Source organism: Aythya ferina (genome assembly GCF_964211825.1).
Source record: "Aythya ferina genome assembly, chromosome: 33".
Taxonomy (NCBI): domain Eukaryota; kingdom Metazoa; phylum Chordata; class Aves; order Anseriformes; family Anatidae; genus Aythya; species Aythya ferina.
The window spans coordinates 770,147-789,528 of NC_140330.1; the positions used below are offsets into that span (position 1 = coordinate 770,147).

The 19,382-nt window shown below is 67.3% G+C and overlaps 2 protein-coding genes across 3 annotated transcripts; both read left to right on the forward strand.

Moving 5' to 3' along the window:
• The first annotated feature begins 3,522 nt into the window (after nucleotides 1-3,522).
• Nucleotides 3,523-7,880, forward strand: DNAJB1 (DnaJ heat shock protein family (Hsp40) member B1). 2 transcript variants are annotated; one of them, XM_084501623.1, is made up of 3 exons: nucleotides 3,523-3,760; nucleotides 5,772-6,355; nucleotides 6,584-7,880. In XM_084501623.1, exons 1-3 carry the CDS (start codon nucleotides 3,550-3,552, stop codon nucleotides 6,812-6,814), a joined length of 1,026 nt encoding a protein of 341 aa, XP_084357749.1. In that variant the 5' UTR covers nucleotides 3,523-3,549; the 3' UTR covers nucleotides 6,815-7,880. The 2 variants fall into 2 exon arrangements, with proteins under 2 accessions (XP_084357749.1, XP_084357750.1); XM_084501624.1 differs by having other exon boundaries at nucleotides 3,615-3,746.
• A 1,724-nt stretch (nucleotides 7,881-9,604) lies between these two features.
• Nucleotides 9,605-17,444, forward strand: GIPC1 (GIPC PDZ domain containing family member 1). The gene is made up of 6 exons (XM_084501625.1): nucleotides 9,605-9,960; nucleotides 12,484-12,669; nucleotides 14,462-14,642; nucleotides 15,631-15,740; nucleotides 15,828-15,909; nucleotides 16,176-17,444. Exons 1-6 carry the CDS (start codon nucleotides 9,631-9,633, stop codon nucleotides 16,325-16,327), a joined length of 1,041 nt encoding a protein of 346 aa, XP_084357751.1. The 5' UTR covers nucleotides 9,605-9,630; the 3' UTR covers nucleotides 16,328-17,444.
• Nucleotides 17,445-19,382: the final 1,938 nt, after the last annotated feature.

Genomic DNA, 19,382 nt, shown 5'->3' on the forward strand with positions numbered 1-19,382 from the left:
GCCATAAATTCCCCGGGGGGGGCCATAAACCCCCCAGGGGGAGACATAAACTCACTGGGGGGGGCATAAACCCACCGGGGAGGGTATAAACACCCCGGGGGGGCTAAATTCCCCCGGGGGGGGCATAAACCCCCTGGGGGGGTTATAAAGCCCCTGGGGGGGGGCTAATTCCAGGGAGGTGGCATAAACACCCCAGGGGGGGGCCATAAATTCCCGGGGGGGGCATAAACCCCCAGGGTGGGGGCATAAACCCCCTGGGGGGCATAAATTCCCTGGGGGGGGCATTAACCCCTCGGTGGGGGGGCCTAAATTCCAGGGAGGTGGCATAAAGCCCCCGGGGGGGCCTAAATTCCCCGAGGGGGGGGCACAAACCCCCCAGGGTGGGGCATAAACCCTCTGGGGGGGGCATAAATTCCCCGGGGGGGGGGGTCATAAACCCCCTGGGGGGGGGTCGTAACCCCCCCCGGGGGGGGGCTCACCTTGTCGAGGAAGCAGAGCTTCTCCCGCGTGCGGGCGTCCAGGATCTCCACCTCGAAGAAGAGCACGGCTTTCTTCGCCTTCTTGGCGGGGGGGGGCCGCCCCCGCGCCGCCACCAGCAGCCCCTCCAGCCCTCCGCCCCCTCCATGCCCCCCCACGGGGATTTTCCTGACCCCCCCGCCCTCCCAGGGGACCCTTCTACCCCCCAAGGGGCTTTCCTCCCCCCCCCCAGGGGACTCTTCTGTCCCCCCAAGGGACTTTTCCCCCCCCCGATAAACTTTTTACCCCCTCCCAGGAACTTTTACCCCCCAAAAAAAGAATTTCCTACCCCCCCCAGCGGGACTCTCCCCCCCAAAGGGATTTGCCCCCCCCAAAGGGATTCCCCCCCCCCAGGGGCGCTTCGGGGCTGCCGGCGTCTCCCCCCAGGCGAAATGCGATCGGCTCGGGGGGGGCCCCGGCTAAATATAACCCCCCCAACCCCCCCCCGCACCACTTCGGGGGGGGGCTCCTGGCCCCGCTGGCCCCGTGGTGGCCACCCCCTGAGTGCTGGTGGCCTTTGGGGACGGGCGACGCAGGGCGACCAAATCACCCCCCCCCCCCCCCCCCGGTAAGGAATTGGGGCCAAAATGTGCCCCCCCCCCCATAGGGTGAGGGGAGGGGGGGCTGGGGACATGGGGGGGGGGGACATGGGGGGGGAATAAGGGACATGGGGGGGACAGGGGACATTGGGGGGGGACATGGGGGTGGGGCTGGGGATATGGGGGGGACCATGGGGGGGGTCACTGTGTTGGGGACAGGGACTGGGGGGGGGTCACCAGGTTGGGGACAGGCTGGGGGGGGGTCACCGTTTTGGGGACAGGGGGTGTCACCCCGTTGGGGACAGGGCTCGTGCCACCCTGTGCCACTGCATGGGGCCGGGGGGGGGTCACTGTGCTGGGGGGGTCACCCCTTGGGGCCGGGGGGGGTCACCAGGTTGGGGACAGGGCCCCCGCCCCTCCCCCCTCCCCCCTTAGGCCTCCAGGGGCTGCCCTGAGCCGGGCCGGGCTTCGCCGGCGCCTCTGCGCATGCGCGCGCCCTTCCCGTCCGTCTCCCGCAATGAGCGCATGCGCACTCGCCCCCTCCCCACCCCGCCGCGCTGCGCATGCGCGGCGCTCCCTCCCACCCTCACGCGGAACACATGCGCGCTGGCGCCGCCTCGGGGCCTAGCGCATGCGCGGTGCGGACGCGGCGTCCTTCCCCCGTTCTCTCCCGTTCCCCTCCGGGCCCGGCGAGGCTCGGGGCGGGCAGCGCGGGGGGGGGGGGGAGCGGGGGGCGGGGGGCGGGGGCGGGAGGAACCGGGGCCGGGCCCGGTGCCGGCGGCGCCGCCTCACCTCGTAGTGCTTCATGCTGCCCGCTCCGCCGCCGCGCTGCCCCCACGTGACCGCCCACACCCCCTCGGCGCACCTGGCGAGCGGCTCAGCCAATCAGCGCGCCTCGCGTGGCGGCACGCGGCCAATCAGGGCCCGGGGAAGAGGGGGTGGGGGGGGAGGGGAGAGGCGGGCTCGGTCTCCGGGGCAACGGGTAAGCATAGCAACGGCGGGGCCAATGGGAAGGGAGGGCGGTGCTGGGAGCCGGCCAATGGGCGGCGCGGCGGGGGCGTCAGCGTGAGGGGCGGGGCCGGCAGGGGCGGGGCCTGCAGGTGAGCGCGGGGGCGTGGCCTGCGGAGGAGGGCGTGGCCTGCAGAGGGGGCGGGGCTTGCGGGGCAGGGGGCGAGGCCGTGCCGGTCCCGTAGGGGCTGCAGGGCCCAGGGGGGCTCCGGGGGACCCTGGGGGGGGCTGGGGGGGGCTTGGGGGGAGGGGCAGGGCCGGGGGGGGGTCCTGGGGCCGCACCCCCCCCCCGCCCCCCCCCCGTGAGTCAGGGCGGGTGCGCCCCAAGGGCTGAGTCAGCCGGGCGGGTGCTGGCGCAGCACCCATGGGTGCCAAGGTGGGGGGGAGGGGGAGCGCGCCCCACCCCCAGCCCGGCTCTGGGGTGGGGACAGGGGGACACCCCGGGGGGGGACAGGGTGGCAGCAGGGCTGGGGGGGGACATGAGGGGACACCGGGGAGGGGCACCAAGGGTCGGGGGACACACGTGGCAGCGCTGCCCCCCCCCCATGCCCCCCGTGTCCCCGCCACCCCTGAGGGACCCGTCCGTGCTGTCACCTCACCCCTGTCACCCAGATGGCGTCCCCGGGGGTGACGGAGACACGGAGAGGGGGGTGGCGGGGGACAGGTTGACACGGGTGACACCGCCAGGGGTGACAGCGGCCTGCGCGTGGCGGTGACGAGGTGTCAGCGCGGGCGGTGGCGGCGTTGGTGACAGGTCCGGTTGTGTCTGTGGGTGACAGTGGCAGCGTGACAGGCCCGGCTGTCACCACGAGGGACATTGGTGACAGGCCTGGGCTGGCGCTGTGGGTGACAGTTGCTATGGCGACAGGCCCGGCTGTCCGTGGGGGTGACGGTCGCCATGGCAACACGCCTGGTGGCATTGGCGACAGGCCCAGACCGCCTCCATGGCCTCCCGTTGCCATGGCGACACGCGGGTGCCCGTTGCCATGGCGACAGGCCCGTGGTGGCGGCAGTCCCTTCTCAGCCCGTTGCCATGGCGACACGCGGCGGCGGGGGGGGGCTGTTACCATGGCGACGCGCGGGGGGGGGGGGGGCCGGTTGCCACGGCGCCCTCCCCGCCAATCACCGCGGGCTCCGGTTGCCATAGCGACGCCCCGCCCCTCCCCGCGCGTGACGCCACGGCGGCGAAAGCCACGCCCCCCTTCACCATGACAACGGAGAAAGCCCCGCCCCCGTCACCATGACAACGCCCCCTCCCTTCCCGCGAGCCTCCGGGAGCCCCTCCTTTTGTCCTCACCGCGCCTGCGCGCCCCTCCCTTTTCCCCTGACGTCACGCGCCACGCGGGCGCTGATTGGCCGGCGCCTGGGCGCGGCCGGAAGGTTCTGGAGGCGGCGGCGTCGCTCTGGAAGGTTCCGCCGCCGGGGCCTATTTAAGCGGCGGGGCCGGGCCGGGGCCGGGGCCGGGCGGCGGCGGCGGGGAGCGGGGATGGGGAAGGATTATTACCGCACGCTGGGGCTGGCCCGCGGGGCCTCGGACGAGGAGGTGAAGCGGGCCTACCGGCGGCAGGCGCTGCGCTTCCACCCGGACAAGAACAAGGAGCCCGGCGCCGAGGAGCGCTTCAAGGAGGTGGCCGAGGCCTACGACGTCCTCAGCGACCCCAAGAAGAGGGAGATCTTCGACAAGTACGGCGAGGAGGGTGAGCCGCGGGGGGGGGCCGGGGGGGGCGTTTTTTGGGGGGAGGGGCCCGGTCCCGGGAAGTTTTGGGGGTGTGTGTGGGGGGGGGTCCGGCCCTGATGAGTTTTGGGGCCGGTTTCATTAAGTTTTGGGGGTGGGGCCGGTAAATTGTTGGGGGGGCTCCTCGGTAGTGGTTAATTTTTTTTTTTCTGGGGGGTGGGGGAGATCCTGGGAAGTTTTGGGGGGAGATCTCTTTAGTTTGGGGGGTGTCGCTATCAACTTTGAGGGGAGCCAGTGAATTTGGGGGGGTTCCTGGTAAGTTTTTTTTGGAGGGGGGAGAAAGATCCCGGTAAAGTTTGTGGGGAGACGCCACTAAGTTGAGGGAGGTCGTCAGTAAGAGGTTCCTGGTAGTTTTTTTTGGGGGGGTCCTTGTAAGGTGGGGGGCTCCTGGTAACTTTTTTTTTTGGAGGGGGAAGACCCCAGTAAGCTGGGGGTCACCGGTAAGGTTTTTAGGGGGGGAGGCCTTGGTACGTGGGGGGAGGGGATCCCAGTATATGGAGGGAAGAGAGACCTCAGGAGTTTTTTTTGGGGGGGGGGGGCCATTAAATTAGGGGGGGAGAGCTCATTAAGGTGGGGGGCAGGGGAGGAGAAAGCCCCTGGTGTGATGGGGGTGGGTGGGGGGAGTCCTGGGATGTTTTGGGATGGTGGGGGGGTGGGCTGGGCCTGCTGAGGGGGGAGCAAGAGGGGGGGGGGGTTGTTGTAGGGGCAGGTTGTCCCTGACCCCAAAATGTCCTGCTCATGGGGGGGTTGTGGGGAAAATGGGGGTCGGGGGGGGGGTCAGTAACAGGGAGGGTATCAGGGGAGCTGGAGTGGAGGGGGTCTGTAAGGGGTTGGTTTGTAGGGGGATAGGTTTGGGGGGAAAAGAGGTGATTTTGTAGGGTTAATGATGGGGGGGGGATTATTGGGGCAAGGTACCCCGGGGGGGTGGGCACAGGGGGCAGGCAGGCTGTGGGGTTGATTTGGGGGGGGGGGGGGGACACGTGGGGGTTCTGGGGACAAGGCAGGCTGGGGGTGTCAGTGGGGGGATAATGGGGTTAGTGGGGAGGGGGCAGGGTTAGTTTGGGGGGGGGCATGGCAGAAAGGAAGACCGTGGGGGTTAGGTTGGGGGGGGTACAGGGGGGTGACAGGCCATAGGGTTCTTTTTGGGGGGGGGGGCAGGCTGTGAGGTTAGTTTGGGGGGGGCTACAGGGGGACAGCAGGTCGTGGGGGTTGATTTGGGGGGGGAGGTTGGTTTTTGGGGGGAGTACAGGGGGGTGGCAGGCTGTGGGGGTCATTTTTTGGGGGGGTTATGGGGGCCAGCAGGCCGTGGGGGTTGTTTCTGGGGGGGGAATTTCATTTGGGGGGGGTACAGGGGGGCAGCAGGCCATGGGGTTACGGGACGGGGGGGCACAGATTAAAGGCTTTTGGGGAGGCGCCCCCCCCTCTGACAACCAGAACCCCCTGGTGGGGCGCTCGTCCCCCTCTGGGCCCCACCAAAACATGGGGGGGGGGGGTTCCCAGCCCCGGGCCCCCCCTCAGGGCAGCGGGGCTGGGGCTGGGCGTGGGAGGGAGCGGCGGCGTCAGGCCCCAGGGGGATGCGGGGCGCGGCGGGGGGGGGGGGCCGTGGGGCCGGTTTGGGGCTGGCCGGGGACAGGTCGGGGCGGCTGCCACCACCCTCCCCTAATGAGGGGGGGGGCGGGGGGGGACCCTTCCAAAACAGCAGCACGGCCCCACGTAGCCCCAAGTGCCCCCCACCCTTCGTGAGACCCCCGCAGTGGAGGAAAGGAGCCTTTCCTCCCCTTATTTCTGAGCCCAAAAAGGCAGGAATTGAGCCCAAAAGCCGCAGCTGGGTGTGGGAGCGGCGCCGCGGGGCTGGGCCGTGGCGCGGGGAGCGGCGCTGGCACGCGCTCGGCGGAGCAGGAAGAACTGGCCCGGCCGTCCCGGGGGCCCCGACAGAAAAAAACCCTTCAGCTTCTCTTCCTTCCCCTCCCCAGGGCTGAAAGGCGGCGCCCCCGCCTCGGGGGCGGGGGGGGGCAACGGCCCCACCTTCACCTACACCTTCCGTGGCGACCCCCACGCCATGTTCGCCGAATTCTTCGACGGCCGCAACCCCTTCGACACCTTCTTCGTGCAGCGCAACGGCGACGAGGAGATGGACGTGGACGACGCCTTCACCACCTTCCACATGGGGGGCTTCGGCAACATCAGCTTCCCCCGCGGCCGGGGGGCGGGCGGCCAGGAAGGGGCCGGGGGGTGCCGTAAGCAGGACCCCCCTGTCCTCTACGAGCTGAAGGTGTCCCTGGAGGAGATCTACTCCGGCTGCACCAAGAAGATGAAGATCTCCCACAAGCGCCTCAACCCCGACGGCAAGACGGTGCGCACCGAGGACAAGATCCTCACCATCGAGGTGAAGCGCGGCTGGAAGGAGGGCACCAAAATCACCTTCCCCAAGGAGGGCGACCAGACCCCCACCAACATCCCCGCCGACATCGTCTTTGTTGTAAAAGACAAGCCCCACGCCGTCTTCCGCCGCGAGGGCTCCGACATCATCTACCCGGCCAAAATCAGCCTCCGCGAGGTGAGCAACCTGCGAATCCTTATTATTATTATTTTTTTTTATTTTGGAGGGGGCTCGGGGAGTGGGTTTTGACGTTTTGGGGGCGGTTTTTGAGCTTTTTTTTTCGTCCCTCGAAACCAAATCCTTATTATTATTTTTTTTTTTTTTTTTGGAGGGGGCTCGGGGAGTGGGTTTTGAGGTTTTGGGGGCGGTTTTTGAGCTTTTTTTTTTTTCCTCTCTCGAAACCAGGCGCTGTGCGGGTGCACGGTGAACACGCCGACGCTGGACGGCCGCACCATCCCCATGGTCTTCAAGGACGTGCTGAAGCCCGGCGTCAAGCGGCGCATCCCCGGCGAGGGGCTCCCCTACCCCAAAACCCCCGAGCAGCGCGGGGACCTCATCATCGAGTTCGAGGTCCGCTTCCCCGACAGGATCCCCCCCTCCTCGAAGCCCATCCTGGAGCAGATCCTGCCCGTCTAGCGCCCGCCGCGCGGACTCGGGGGGGGGGGGTGCTTTTGGGGTGGTTTTCTTCTTTTCTTAAAGTTTTGGGGGGGTTCTGCCCTTTTTTTTTTTGAGTTTGGGGTTCCCCTGGCGGAGAGGGGGTGCCGGGGGGCACCGCCTGGCTGCGGGGGGGGCAGTTGGTCCCCCCAAAAGAGCCCCCGGGGTGGCCAGGAGCTCGCTGGGGGCTCCCCACGACCACCTTGGGGGGGTTGGGGACCTCCTCGGGGGCTCCCCCCGCCCCATGGGGGTGACAAGGACCTCGCCGTGACTTCATCTCCATCATCTTCGTCTTCTGGGACCACGTCCTGGCCCCCTCCCCGTCATTTTGGGGGGGGCAGGGACCACGCCGTGACTTCATCTCCATCATCTCCACCTCTGGGACCACGTCCTGGCCCCCTCCCCGTCATTTTGGGGTGACGAGGACCTCGCTGTGGTGTCACCCTGTGCCACAACCGCGTCACATCCTCACCACAGCCACCTCCGGGAGCCGGGGGCCTCCTCGTGTCCCCCTCCCCACCCCCGTTTGGGGCCAGGGACCGCGCTGTGACGCCCTCCCCACCCCCTCCACCTTCTGGGACCACCTCCTGGCCCCCTCCCCATCATTTTGGGGTGACGGGGACCACGCCGTGTCCCCCTCCCCACCCCCCGAGGGTGCCAGGAACCCCCCCGCGTGGCTTCACCACGTGCTGGGACCTCCTTGTGTCCCCTCCCCATCCCTCGGGGGGGGGACAGGGACCACGGGGTCACCTCCCTGAGGCCACCAGGGGTGACGGGGACCCCACTGGGACCCCCTGAATACCACCTGGGGGGGGGGACAGGACCCCTGCCCACCCTCATCTCCCCGGGTGCTCGCTGGGTGCAGCCCCCCCCCCCCCCCCCAATTTTGGGCCCCCCACCATGGGGTGCTGCGGAGGCCGGGCTGGGCCTCGCCCCTCTTATCCTTTGGGATAAAAACGCCCGGAAAAGGGTCTGTTCCTGCAACAGGAGCGCGCGCTGTACAGAGTTTGTATAAAGCCTTGTAAAGTTCGCGGGTAATCAGGAAAAATTCGTTAAGAGCGTCGTTGTGTCTGGGGGGGGTCCCCGAAATGTCATCCCTGGGGGGTTGGGATTTGGGGGGGTCCCCAAAATGCCCTTCCCTGGGCTGTTGGGTTTTGGGGGGGTCCCCAAAAATGTCTTCTCCTGAGGGGTTGGGATTTGGGGAGGGTGCCCCAAAATGTCCTTTCTGGGGGGGTCTCTGAAATATTCTCTCCTGGGGGGTTGGCTTTTGGGGGGGTCCCCAAAAATGTCTTCTCCAGGGGGGCTGGGTTTTGGGGAGGGGGTGTCTCCAAACTGTACCCTCTGGGGGATGTGGGATTTTGGGGGGGAGGTCCCTGAAGTGTCCTCTCCTGGGGGGGGGAATATTTTGGGGGATACTGAAATTTCCCCTGAGGGAGGGGCTGGGATTTGGGGGGGCGTCCTGGAATTTCCCCTCCGGGGGGGCTGAGCTTTGGGGGAGGTCCCCGAAATGTCCTGGGGGGGCTGGGATTTAGGGGGGGGGTCCCGAAATGTCCTCTCCAGGCATTTGGGATGTGGGGGGGTCCCCAAAATATCCCCTGGGGGGGGCCTCCCCCCTCCCCCCCCCACCCCCCCCGCTGCCGTTTGGTGGCCACCTCCTCTCCTCCCTCCCCGCCCCGCGTGGGGCATGCCGGGACTTGTAGTCCGCCCCCACCCACTCCCCCCCCGCCCCGCGCTTGGTACCGCCGCCCGCGGGCGGGGCCGGGCGGGGCGGGGCGCGACCATTCCCGAGAAGCGGGGGGGAGGGGGTGGGTGGGGAACCCTCCTCAGCTTTCCCCCCCGCCGCTCTCCCATTGGCCGGCCGAGCTGGGGCGCGGCGCTGATTGGGCGCGAGAGGCGGCGGGCCCCGCCCCCAGCCCTCCCCTCCCTTCCGGCGGGGCCTGGGCCCGGCAGCGCCCGGCTGGAGTTGGAGGAGCGGTGAGGGGGGGGCGGCACCGGGCGGGGGGGGGGAACCGGGGCCGGGGGGGGCGGAATTGGGTCGGGGGGGCCTGGACCGAGCCGGGGGGGGCGGCGGGACCCGGCCCGGGGCTGTTTGGGGGGGGTCCCGGCCCCCCCCCCCCCCCCCGCCGGTACCCGGCATTGGGGGGGGTCCTGAGGTGGGGGGGGGGATCCGGGCCTGGGGCTGCACGGGGGGGTCCTGGGGTGTTCCCCCCCCCCCGTTGCCTCGGTTTGGGGGGGCTGGGAGGGTCCCTGGGGGGGGTTGGGGGGGGTCAGAGGGACCGTGGGGGGGGTCGCTGAGGGGTCGGGGGGTCCCTGGGGGGGGCTGGGGGGGGCTGAAGGGTCGTGGGGGGGCCTTGGAGGGGGGTGAGGGCTCGAGGGGGGGGACTGAGGGGGTGGGGGGGGACTTTGAGGGGTCGTGGGGGAGGTTTGGGGGTGGTCTGGGGGGGTTGTGGGGGGTCTCAGGGATTTTGAGAGGCTGGGGGGGGGGCTGAGGGGTCTGGGGGGGGTCCCATGGCAATGGAGGGGGTTTGGGGGGGTCTCAGGGGTCTGGGGATGTCCCTGGGGGGGGAGTGTGAGGGGTCTGGGGGGGTCCCAGGGAGGGTCTGGAGGGGTCTTTGGTGGGGGGGGGGGGGGGTTCTGTGTGTCCCCCCCCCCCAGCCCCGTTTCTCATTTCCCCCCTCCTTTGCAGCCCCGCCGCCAGCAGCCTCCGGGAGGGGGCGACCCCGGAGCCCCCCCCCCTCCCCCATCACCCACCAACCCCCCGGCGACCCCACGACCCCCCCCCACCCCCCCACCCCCAAATGCCGCTGGGCCTGGGCCGCCGCAAGAAGCCCCCCCCGCTGGTGGAGAACGAGGAGGCGGCGGGGGGCCGGGGGGGGACCCCGGCGGAAACCCACGGCGGGGGGGGAGAAGGAGGAGGAGGAGGAGGTGGAGGAGGGGGAGGGGGCGGGGGGGGGTTGTTGGGGGTGACCCCCCCGGGGCTGCCGCCGCCCCCCCCGGCCCTGCGGCCCCGCCTGGTGTTCCACACGCAGCTGGCGCACGGCAGCCCCACCGGCCGCATCGAGGGCTTCAGCAACGTGCGAGAGCTCTACGGCAAGATCGCCGAGGCCTTCCGCATCCCCCCCGGAGAGGTGGGGGCCGGGGGGGGCACCCATGGGTGCTGCCGGGGGTGTTGGGGATGAGGGCATCCCTGGGTGCTGCAGGGCAGTGGGGTTGGGGGGTTGTTGGGGACAGGGGCATCCTTGGGTGCTGAGGGGTTGGGGGAGGTGTTGGGGATGAGGGCACCCTTGGGTGCTGCCGGGGGTGTTGGGGATGAGGGCACCCTTGGGTGCTGCCGGGGGTGTTGGGGATGAGGGCATCCCTGGGTGCTGCAGGGCAGTGGGGTTGGGGGGTTGTCGGGGATAGGGGCACCCCTGGGTGCTGCAGGGAAGAGAGACGGTGGGGGTTGTCGGGGACAAGGGCACCCATGGGTGCTTCCGGGGGGTGTTGAGGATGAGGACAGCCCTGGGTGCTGTGGGGCAGTGGGGTTGGGGGATTGTCGGGGACAGGGGCACCCCTGGGTGCTGAGGGGGTGTCTGGGACGAAGGCACCCTTGGGTGCTGCGGGGGTGGGGGGTGTTGGAGATGAGGGCACCCTTGGGTGCTGCGGGGCAGTGGGGTTGGGGGAGTGTCGGGGACAGGGGCACCCCTGCGTGCTGCAGGGCAGAGATTGGGGGGGGGTTGTCAGGGACAAGGGCACCCTTGGGTGCTGAGGGGTTGGGGGGGGTTGTCAGGGATGAGGGCACCTTTGGGTGCTGCGGGGCAGTGGGGTTGGGGGGTTGTCGGGTACAGGGGTACCCATGGGTGCTGCCGGGGGGTGTTGAGGATGAGGGCACCCTTGGGTGCTGCGAGGGTGGGGGGTGTTGGGGATGAGGGAGGGAACCCCTGGGTGCTGCAGGGCAGTGGGGTTGGGGGGTTGTCGGGGACAGGGACATCCTTGGGCGCTGAGGGGTTGGGGGAGGTGTTGGGGATGAGGGCACCCTTGGGTGCTGCCGGGGGAGTGGGGGGGGTGTCGGGGATGAGGGTACCTCTGGGTGCTGCAGGTGCATAGGGGTTGTCAGGGCAAAGAGCACCCTTGGGTGCGATGAGACGGGAGAGCGTCAGGGACAAGGGCACCCTTGGGTGCTGAGGGATTGGGAGATTGTCAAGGATGAGGGCACCCTTGGGTGCTGCAGGGCAGAGAGATTGGGGGGGTTGTCGGAGACAGGGGCACCCCTGGGTGTTGAGGGGGTGTCTGGGATGAGGGCACCCTTGGGTGCTGTTGGGGGGGGGAGGTTATGGGCACAGGGGGTTCTTGGGGTGGTGTTGGGGATGAGGGCACCCCTGGGTGCTGGGCGGCTGGGGGAGGTGTTGAGAATGAAGGCACCCCTGGGTGCTGCAGGGTCAGGAGGGTTGTCAGGGACGAGGGCACCTTTGGGTGCTGCAGGGCAGTGGGGTTGGGGGATTGTCGGGGACAGGGGCACCCCTGGGTGCTGGGGGGTGGGGGGAGTGTTGGGGATGAGGGCACCCTTGGGTGCTGCAGGGCAGAGAGATTTGGGGGGGTTGTCAGGGATGAGGGCACCCTTGGGTGCTGTGGGACGGGGTGTGTCAGGGACAGGGGCACCCCTGGGTGCTGTGGGGTGGGGTCTTGTTAGGGATGAGGGCACCTTTGGGTGCTGTTTGGGGGGGGGTTATGGGCGCAGGGGGTTCTTGGGGGGGGGGGAGTCGGGGACGAGGGCACCCCTGGGTGCTGGGGGGGGAGTTGGGTGTAGAGAGGAAGGTTTGGGGCACGGCACCCCTGGGTGCTGGGGGGGGGTTTGGGGATGGGGGTGGGCACCCTGTGGGTGTCTGGGGGGGGGGGGGCAGGGCTGGGACAGCAGCAGGGGGGTCTCAGTGGGGATCCCCAGGGCGAGGGGTGGCACTGGGGGTCTGGGGGGGGTCTCTGGGTTTTGGGGGAGTCTGTGGGTTTGGGGGGGGGGGTGTGTGTGTGGGGGGGTGGGTTTTGGGGGGGTCTGTGGGTGTGTGGGGGTGTGGGGGGGTCTGTGGGGGTGTGTGGGGGTGTGTGGTTTTGGGGGGTCTCTGGGTTTTGGGGAGGTGTGTGGGTTTGGGGGGGTGTGGTTTGGGGGGGGTCTGTGGGTTTTGGGGGGGTGTGTGGGTGTTTTGGGGGGGTTTGGGGGGGTCTGTGGGTTTGGGGGGGGTCTGTGGGTGTGTGGGGAGGTGTGTGGGTTTGGGAGGCGTGTGTTTTGGGGGGGTCCGTGGGTTTTGGGGGGGTGTGGGGGTGTGGGGGGGGTTCTGTGGGTTTTGGGGGGGGTGTTTTGGGGGGGGTCTGTGGGTGTTTGGGGGGGGTTTGGGGGGGTCTCTGGGTTTTGGGGGGGTCTGTGGGTGTGTGTGGGGGTGTGTGGGGGGTTCTGTAGGTTTGGGGGGGGTGTGTGGGTTTGGGGGGAGTCTCTGGGTTTTGGGGGGGGGGTGTGGGTTTGGGGGGGTTGTGGGGGTGTGTGGGGGGGTCTGTGGGTTTTGGGGGGGTCTCTGGGTTTTGGGGGGGGTTGTGTGGGTTTTGGGGGGGGTGTGTGGGTGTGTGGGGGGGGTGTGGGTGTGGGGTGGGTGCGGGGGGGTGACGGCGGTGCCGCCCCCCCCCAGGTGATGTTCTGCACGCTGAACACGCACAAGGTGGACATGGAGAAGCTGCTGGGGGGGCAGATCGGGCTGGAGGACTTCATCTTCGCGCACACCAAGGGGCAGCGCAAGGAGGTCGAGGTGCTCAAGTCCGAGGAGGCGCTGGGGCTCACCATCACCGACAACGGCGCCGGATACGCCTTCATCAAGGTCGGGACCCCCCCCCGTGAGGATGGGACCCCCCCCCCGAGGGGACAGGACCCACCCCGAGGGGACGGGATCCCCCCGGGGCACCTCCGTGGGGACAGGATCCCCCCATGCCACACGGGGATGGGGCTGAGGGGGGTGTGGGGCTGGCCCCGAGGGTCTCGGGGGGGTGTTTTTGAGTGGGGGGACCCCCCCGCAAAGATGGGGACCCCCCCGGGACCCCTCCCCCGAGGGGACGGGAACCCCCCCCCCAGGGGATGGAACCCCCCGGGATCCCCCAACGGGGACAGGATCCCCCTAAGCCACATGGGGATGGGGCTGAAGGGGGTGAGGGGCTGGCCCCGAAGGTCTCGGGGAGGGATTCTGAGTGGGGAGACCCCCCCACAAAGATGGAGACCCCCCCCGAGGGGACAAGACCCCCCCCCCGAGGGGATGGGATCCCCCTGGGATCCCGCAACAGGGACAGGATCCCCCTAAGCCACATGGGGATGGGGCTGAAGGGGGTGTGGGGCTGGCCCCGAGGGTCTCGGGGGGGTGTTTTTGGGTACGGGGACCCCCCCAGGACCCCCCCCGTGAAGATGGGACCCCCCATGGGGATGAGACCCCCCCCCGAGGGGACAGGACCCCCCTGGGATCCCCCAATGGGGACAGGATCCCCCTAAGCCACACGGGGATGGGACTGAAGGGGGGTGTGGGGATGGCCCCGAGGGTCTCGGGGGGGGGGTTCTGAGTGGGGAGACCCCCCCACAAAGATGGGGACCCCCCCCCGGGACCCCCCCATTGGGACAGGACCCCCACCCCGAGGGGACAGGACCCCCCTGGGGGGGTGGGGTAGGGGGCACTGGGGACAGCCCTGAGTGTCGGGGGGGGCACGGGGGTGTCCCTTGGTGCTGTGGGGGGACTTGGGGACCCCAAAATCCCCCTGGGGCCCTGTCGGGATTCGAGGGGACCCCAAACCCCAGCTTGGGTCACACAGGGGGACCCCAAAAGTCCCCTCAGGACCCCAAACCCCCCCCCTCAGGACACACGGGGGGACCCCAAAACCCCCCTCGGGCCCCGTCAGGGCACATGTGGGGACCCCAAAACCCTTCAGGACCCATCTGGACACAAGGGGGGACCCCAAAGCCCCACGCGGGACCCCAAAACCCCCCTTGGACCACACGGGGGGACCCCAAAAGCCCCCTTCGGCCCCATCTGGGCCCATGGGGGGACCCCAAAACCTCTCTTGGGATCCCAAACCCCCCCTTGGGCCACACGGGGGGACCCCCAAAAGCCCCCTTGGGACCCCAAAAGCCCTCTTAGGACACATGGGGGGGATCCCAAAAGCCCACTTGGTACCCCAAGACCCCCCCTTGGGCCCCACGGGGGGATCCCAAAAGCCCCCTCAGGACCCCAAGGTCCCCCCAGGACACACGAGGGGACCCCAAAAGCCCCCTCGGGACCCCAAAAACCTCCTCAGGACACATGAGGGAACCCCAAAAGCCCTCTTGGGACCCCAAAAACCTCTTGGGCCACACGGGGGGACTCCCAAAAGCCCCCTGGGGACCCCAAAACCCCCCTCAGGTCACAAGAGAGGACCCCAAAAGCCCCCTTGGGACCCCACAACCCCCCTCAGGACACATGAGGAGACCCCAAACCCCCCTTGGGCCACACGGGGGGACCCCAAAACCCTCTCAGATCCCCTCTGGACGCACAGGGTCACCCCAAAACCCCCTCGAGCTCCACCTGGGGGGTTGCGGGGCCAGACCCCGGTGTCTGGGGGGGGTCTCAGCCGATCTCTCCCCCCCCCCCCCAGCGCATCAAGGAGGGCAGCGTGATCGACCGCATCCCGGTGATCGGGGTCGGGGACATGATCGAGGCCATCGACGGGCGCAGCCTGGTGGGCGCGCGGCACTTCGAGGTGGCCAAGCTGCTGAAGGAGCTCCCCAAGGGGCGCCCCTTCGCCCTGCGCCTCACCGAGCCCCGAAAAGCCTTCGGTGAGCCCTTCACTGGGAGCACTGGGAGCACTGGGAGCCCCGCCACGCAGGGCGGAAGGGGGCCCTGCCCCGTGGGTTTGGGGTGAGGGGGCGGGGATGGGGCTGAGCTGAAGGTGGGGGGGGGCTGTAGCGCCCAGGGGACCCCAAAACTCAGGTAGGGGATTACAGAGGGTTATACAGCACCCAGGGGACCCCAAAACTTAAAGGGAGTCTTGTAGAGGGCTCCGTAACCCCCAAGGGACCCCAAAACCTAAGGGTGGTCTTATGGAGAGCTTCATGATACCCAGGAGACCCCAAAACTCATGTAGGGGCTTACAGAGGGTTATACAGCACCCAGGGGACCCCAAAACTCCAAGGGGTCTTGTAGAGGGCTCTGTAGCACCCAGAGGATCCCAAAACCCCAGAGGGGGGCTTTTAGAGGGTTACGTAACACCCAGGGGACCCCAAAACTCAGGTAGGGGCTTATAGAGGGTTAGATAGCACCCAGGGAACCCCAAAACCTAAGGGTGGTCTTATGGAGGGCTTGGTAGCACCCAGAGGATCCCAAAATCCAAGAGGGGGGGGCTTTTAGAGGGTTAAATAGCACCCAGGGGACCCCAAAACTCAGGGGGGGGGGTCTTATAAAGGGTTACATAGCACCCAGGGAATCCCAAAACTCAAAGAGGAGCTTACAGAGGGTTACATAGCCCCCAAGGGACCCCAAAACCATGAGGGGGGAACCCCAAAACCCTAAGGGGGGGTCTTATAGAGGATTACACGGCACCCAGGGGACCCCAAAACCCTAAGGGGGGACCCCAAAACCCTAAAGGGGGCCAACAAAGGGACCCCACAAACCCGTCAGGAGCCGATTGGAGCAGGTCGTTGGCCCAAAACCCAAACTGCCAGGGGTCCTCTAACTCGGGGTGTCACGGGGGACCCCCAAATCCTAACGAGGGGCACCCCGACCTTTTGGGGCCCCCCCTTTTTTTCTCCCCCCCCCCTGTTTCAGACATGATCAGCCAGCGAGCGTCGGGGGGCAGAGGCGGCGGCACCCAGCTGGGCACTGGCCGGGGCACCCTGCGGCTGCGTGCAAGGGGTCCCGCCACCGTGGAGGAGCAGGTGGGCCACCCTAGGGTGCTTTTTTGGGGTGGGGGGAACCCCAGCACCCCAATAATTCCCCCTGTTCCCCCCCCCCTTCCCACGCAGCCCTCAGCCTTCGAGGAGCGAGCCATCGCCAAGGTGGACGACCTGCTGGAGAGCTACATGGGCATCCGCGACACCGAGCTGGGTGAGCCGGCACCCAAGGGTGCTGGGGGGGCGGGGGGGGCACCCAGGGGTGTGCCCGCACCTGGGGGTGCCTGGGGGGGCCACACAGAGGTGCTGGAGGGGCACACGGGGGTGATGAGGGGGGCACCAAGGATACGGGGCCGCACGTGGGGCGCTCCCCTTTGGGCTGGGCCATCCTGGGTGTCCCATGGGTTCCCCCGGGGGGGGCCCTTGGGTGCCCTGGGGGTGTCCCTCGGGTGTCCCCTGACCGTCCCCGCGTCCCCGCAGCCGCCACCATGGTGGAGCTGGGCCGGGACGCCCGCGACCCCGACGCGCTGGCGCAGGCGCTGGACTCGCAGCTCGGCGACTTCGCCTTCCCCGACGAGTTCGTCTTCGACGTCTGGGGGGCCATCGGCGACGCCAAGGTGGGGCGCTGCTGAGGGGGGGCTCCCCCCCCCCAAAAAAAAAAACAAACAAACACAACACAACACCCACCGGAACCTTGGAACTGCGCCACCCCCGCTCTGCTCCCCCCACTTCTCTTCTCTGGGACCCTCCCGAAGGACCTGGGTGCCCCCACCCCAATTCCCAACCTGCCCCCCCCCAACTTTTTAACCAGGATCCCCCCCCCCTGCACACATCTGGAATCTTCACTACATGCTGGGACCCCCCCTGCTGGACCTGGGTGCCCCCCCCTCAATAATATCCCCCCCACTGCTCCACCATGGGCTTGAGGACCCCCCCAAATAAGTTTGGGTGCCCCCCAGTCCTGAATAGCGACCCCCCCCCCAATAGCCTGGGACCTTCACATGGGGCTTGGGTGCCCCCACTTTCAATGGGACCTCCCCCAGGTAGCCTGGGACCCCCCCTCAAGTAGCCTGGGACCCCCCCAAGTGGCCTTGAACTCCCCCCCCAAATGGTCTGGGACCCCCCCAGGAGCCTGGAACCCCCCCCAAGCTGTCCAGGGACGTAAAACACTACCCCCCCCCCCCCCCCCCTTAACCACTACAGGGGGATTTTCCAGCCCCCCCCCCATCTCGGGGGGCATCCCTCAGTGGTGCCCCCCCCATGACACTGGTGTGCCCCCCCCCCCCATGGTGAGCAATGAGGGTCCAGCCTCACCCCCCCCTCCCCCCCAAAAGGGTTTTTATTTGGGGGGGGGGGCTGCAGACCGGAGCCACCCTGTGCCCCCCCCCCCCAATCAGGGTCTGTCCGTTCTGGTGCCAATCTGAGCCTGTCACACACTGTCCCCCCCCCAAAAAGCGCTGTCCCCCCCTCACCATGCTGTCCCCCCACCAAAGCGCTGTGTCCCCCCCCGGACACCCGGGTCTGTCCGTGCCCCCCCCCCATCGCACTGACTACCTCGGGGGGGGTGGGGGGGGCAGCACAACCCCCCCCCCCTTGGTGGCTCTGTCCCCTGGAGGGGGCTGTGGGGGGGTGGGGGGGGCGCTCACTGTGTCCCCTGGAGCTTTGGGGGGGGGTCATGGCCCCCCCCGGGGCCTATTTTTGTATTTTACATGTAAAGTGACTTTAACATAAAATAGGGAGAAATTGGGAGTGGTCGGTGCTTGTGGGTTTTTTTTTTGGGGGGGGGGGGCGGGACGACGTTTGGGGGGGACATGGGGACAGTGGGGGAGGGTATGGGGGGGGCTCTGCTTGAGCCCAGCTGTGCTGGGGAGGGACCTGGGGGTCCTTGCGGGGGGGGGAGGCAGGGGGGAAGGGTGAGGGTTGGGGTCAGGGTCACATTTGGGGTCAGGGTTGGGGTCAGGGTCATCCAGGTTTGGTTTGAAGCTGGTTTTGGGGCGTAGGGCTCTGTTTATGGCTTCCTTTAGGGTCGGGGCAGGTTTAGGGTTAGCGACGGGGTTGGGAATGGGGTTAGGGTTATTGGGGGGTTATTGGGGGGTTCGGTGTTTTCCGGGCTGGGTGCTGGGGTTGGTTCGGGGGCCCTTTACGCTTTAGGTTTGGGTTGGGACCGGCTTCTGGCTCCGGGTTCTCTCTCTTTGGGGTAGGGCTGGCTTTCGGGCGCGGTTTGGGAACGGGGATGGGGCTCGGGTTGGCTTTTGGGGCCGGTCTCTTTCCCTCACCGTTCCCAATGCTTTTCCCGGGGCCGGAGTTGGGCTTTTGGGGTTGAAACGGGCTCTGATGGGAGCTCGAAGCTTTGAGCAGCGGGACTGCCAGGCGAATTGTCCCAAACCGCCGTGAATTCAGGCCGAGTTTCTGGAAAATCTCAAAAAAAAAAAAAAAAAAAAAAAGTGGTGGGGAAGAGGGGAGAGCTCGTTCTTTTCCCAAATCCCCGGATTTCGACGTCGAGCCGCCCCCTGCCCTGGGCAGCACCTCTGGAGGAGTTCTGCTTCTGTCATTTCCACGAGAAAAATAGCAATCAGCCTAAATACACAATTTTGCAAAAGTCTCAGACTCCGTCGGTCCCTTGGGGGAATCTTCGGTGGGCGACGCCAAGGTCCCAATGGGATCGAGGGGGCGGCGGGGAGGGCGGGGAGGGGGAACCCTCGGCCATTTGAGCCCAGGCTGCGGAAGGAGCGGGGAAGGGCTGAGTGCTGGAGGCCCTGAGTAATCCGGGGGTGGCAGCGACCTCGAAGAAAGAAGATATTTGGAGCAGAAACAGGGCCAGGATTTAGGGACGGCACAGGAACGGGTGTTTAGGCGGGGGAGAGAGCGTCAAAATAAGGCTGGAAGCGAGTTTGGGAGAAGGGCTTTTGGTGAGCAGGGAGCTTTTGGGGGAACTCGGGCACTGGCAAACCCCTGAATTACAAAATTACAGAATCCCAGAATAATTAGGGTTGGAAAAGCCCCCCGGGATCCTCTGGTCCTACCACCAATGTCACCACTAAACCACGTCCCCAGGCACCGCGGCCAAGCTGCATTTTTAAGCAGCGCCCAGCGGGGCCGGGAAGACATCGGCAAAGCCAGGGAGATGGGAGAAAAAAAAAAAAAAAGTGAGGCTGGGGAGAGGGGAGGATCGGTGGGGAGGTGGCAAAGCTCCCGGAGGGACAACTGCATTTGGGGTGGCCCCCGGTGGGACCCGTTAAGAGTTTCAGAAACCTCCGAGTTTGCTTCTGGCTTTGACCTCCTGAGAGTTCTCTTCGGCTCCCTCTCGGCATCTGCACTAATGCGCCAGGGCACTCATTAAAACAGAAGTCCTAATTAGCCATGACGCTGGCCATAATTGTCTTCAAGTCTTGCGTGGCCGAGCGGGGAAATACTGGGTGGAATGAATAAGGGAAGATTGCAGTGGCTGGCTAAGGAGAAATGGATCTCTGCCTTTTTCAGGTTTCTTTATTTTTCAGCTTAAAGAGTCAGCAATGCCAATAGTCCCTGATATCGATCCAGAAGGTCTCCTACTGGAGTCTGCAGACAAGGAAGAGGGGAAAGGGAATGGAAAAGGAAAAGGAAAAGGAAAAGGAAAAGGAAAAGGAAAAGGAAAAGGAAAAGGAGGTTCCTCGCCATCAGAAAATGGATGGCCACTGAACCCCCTTT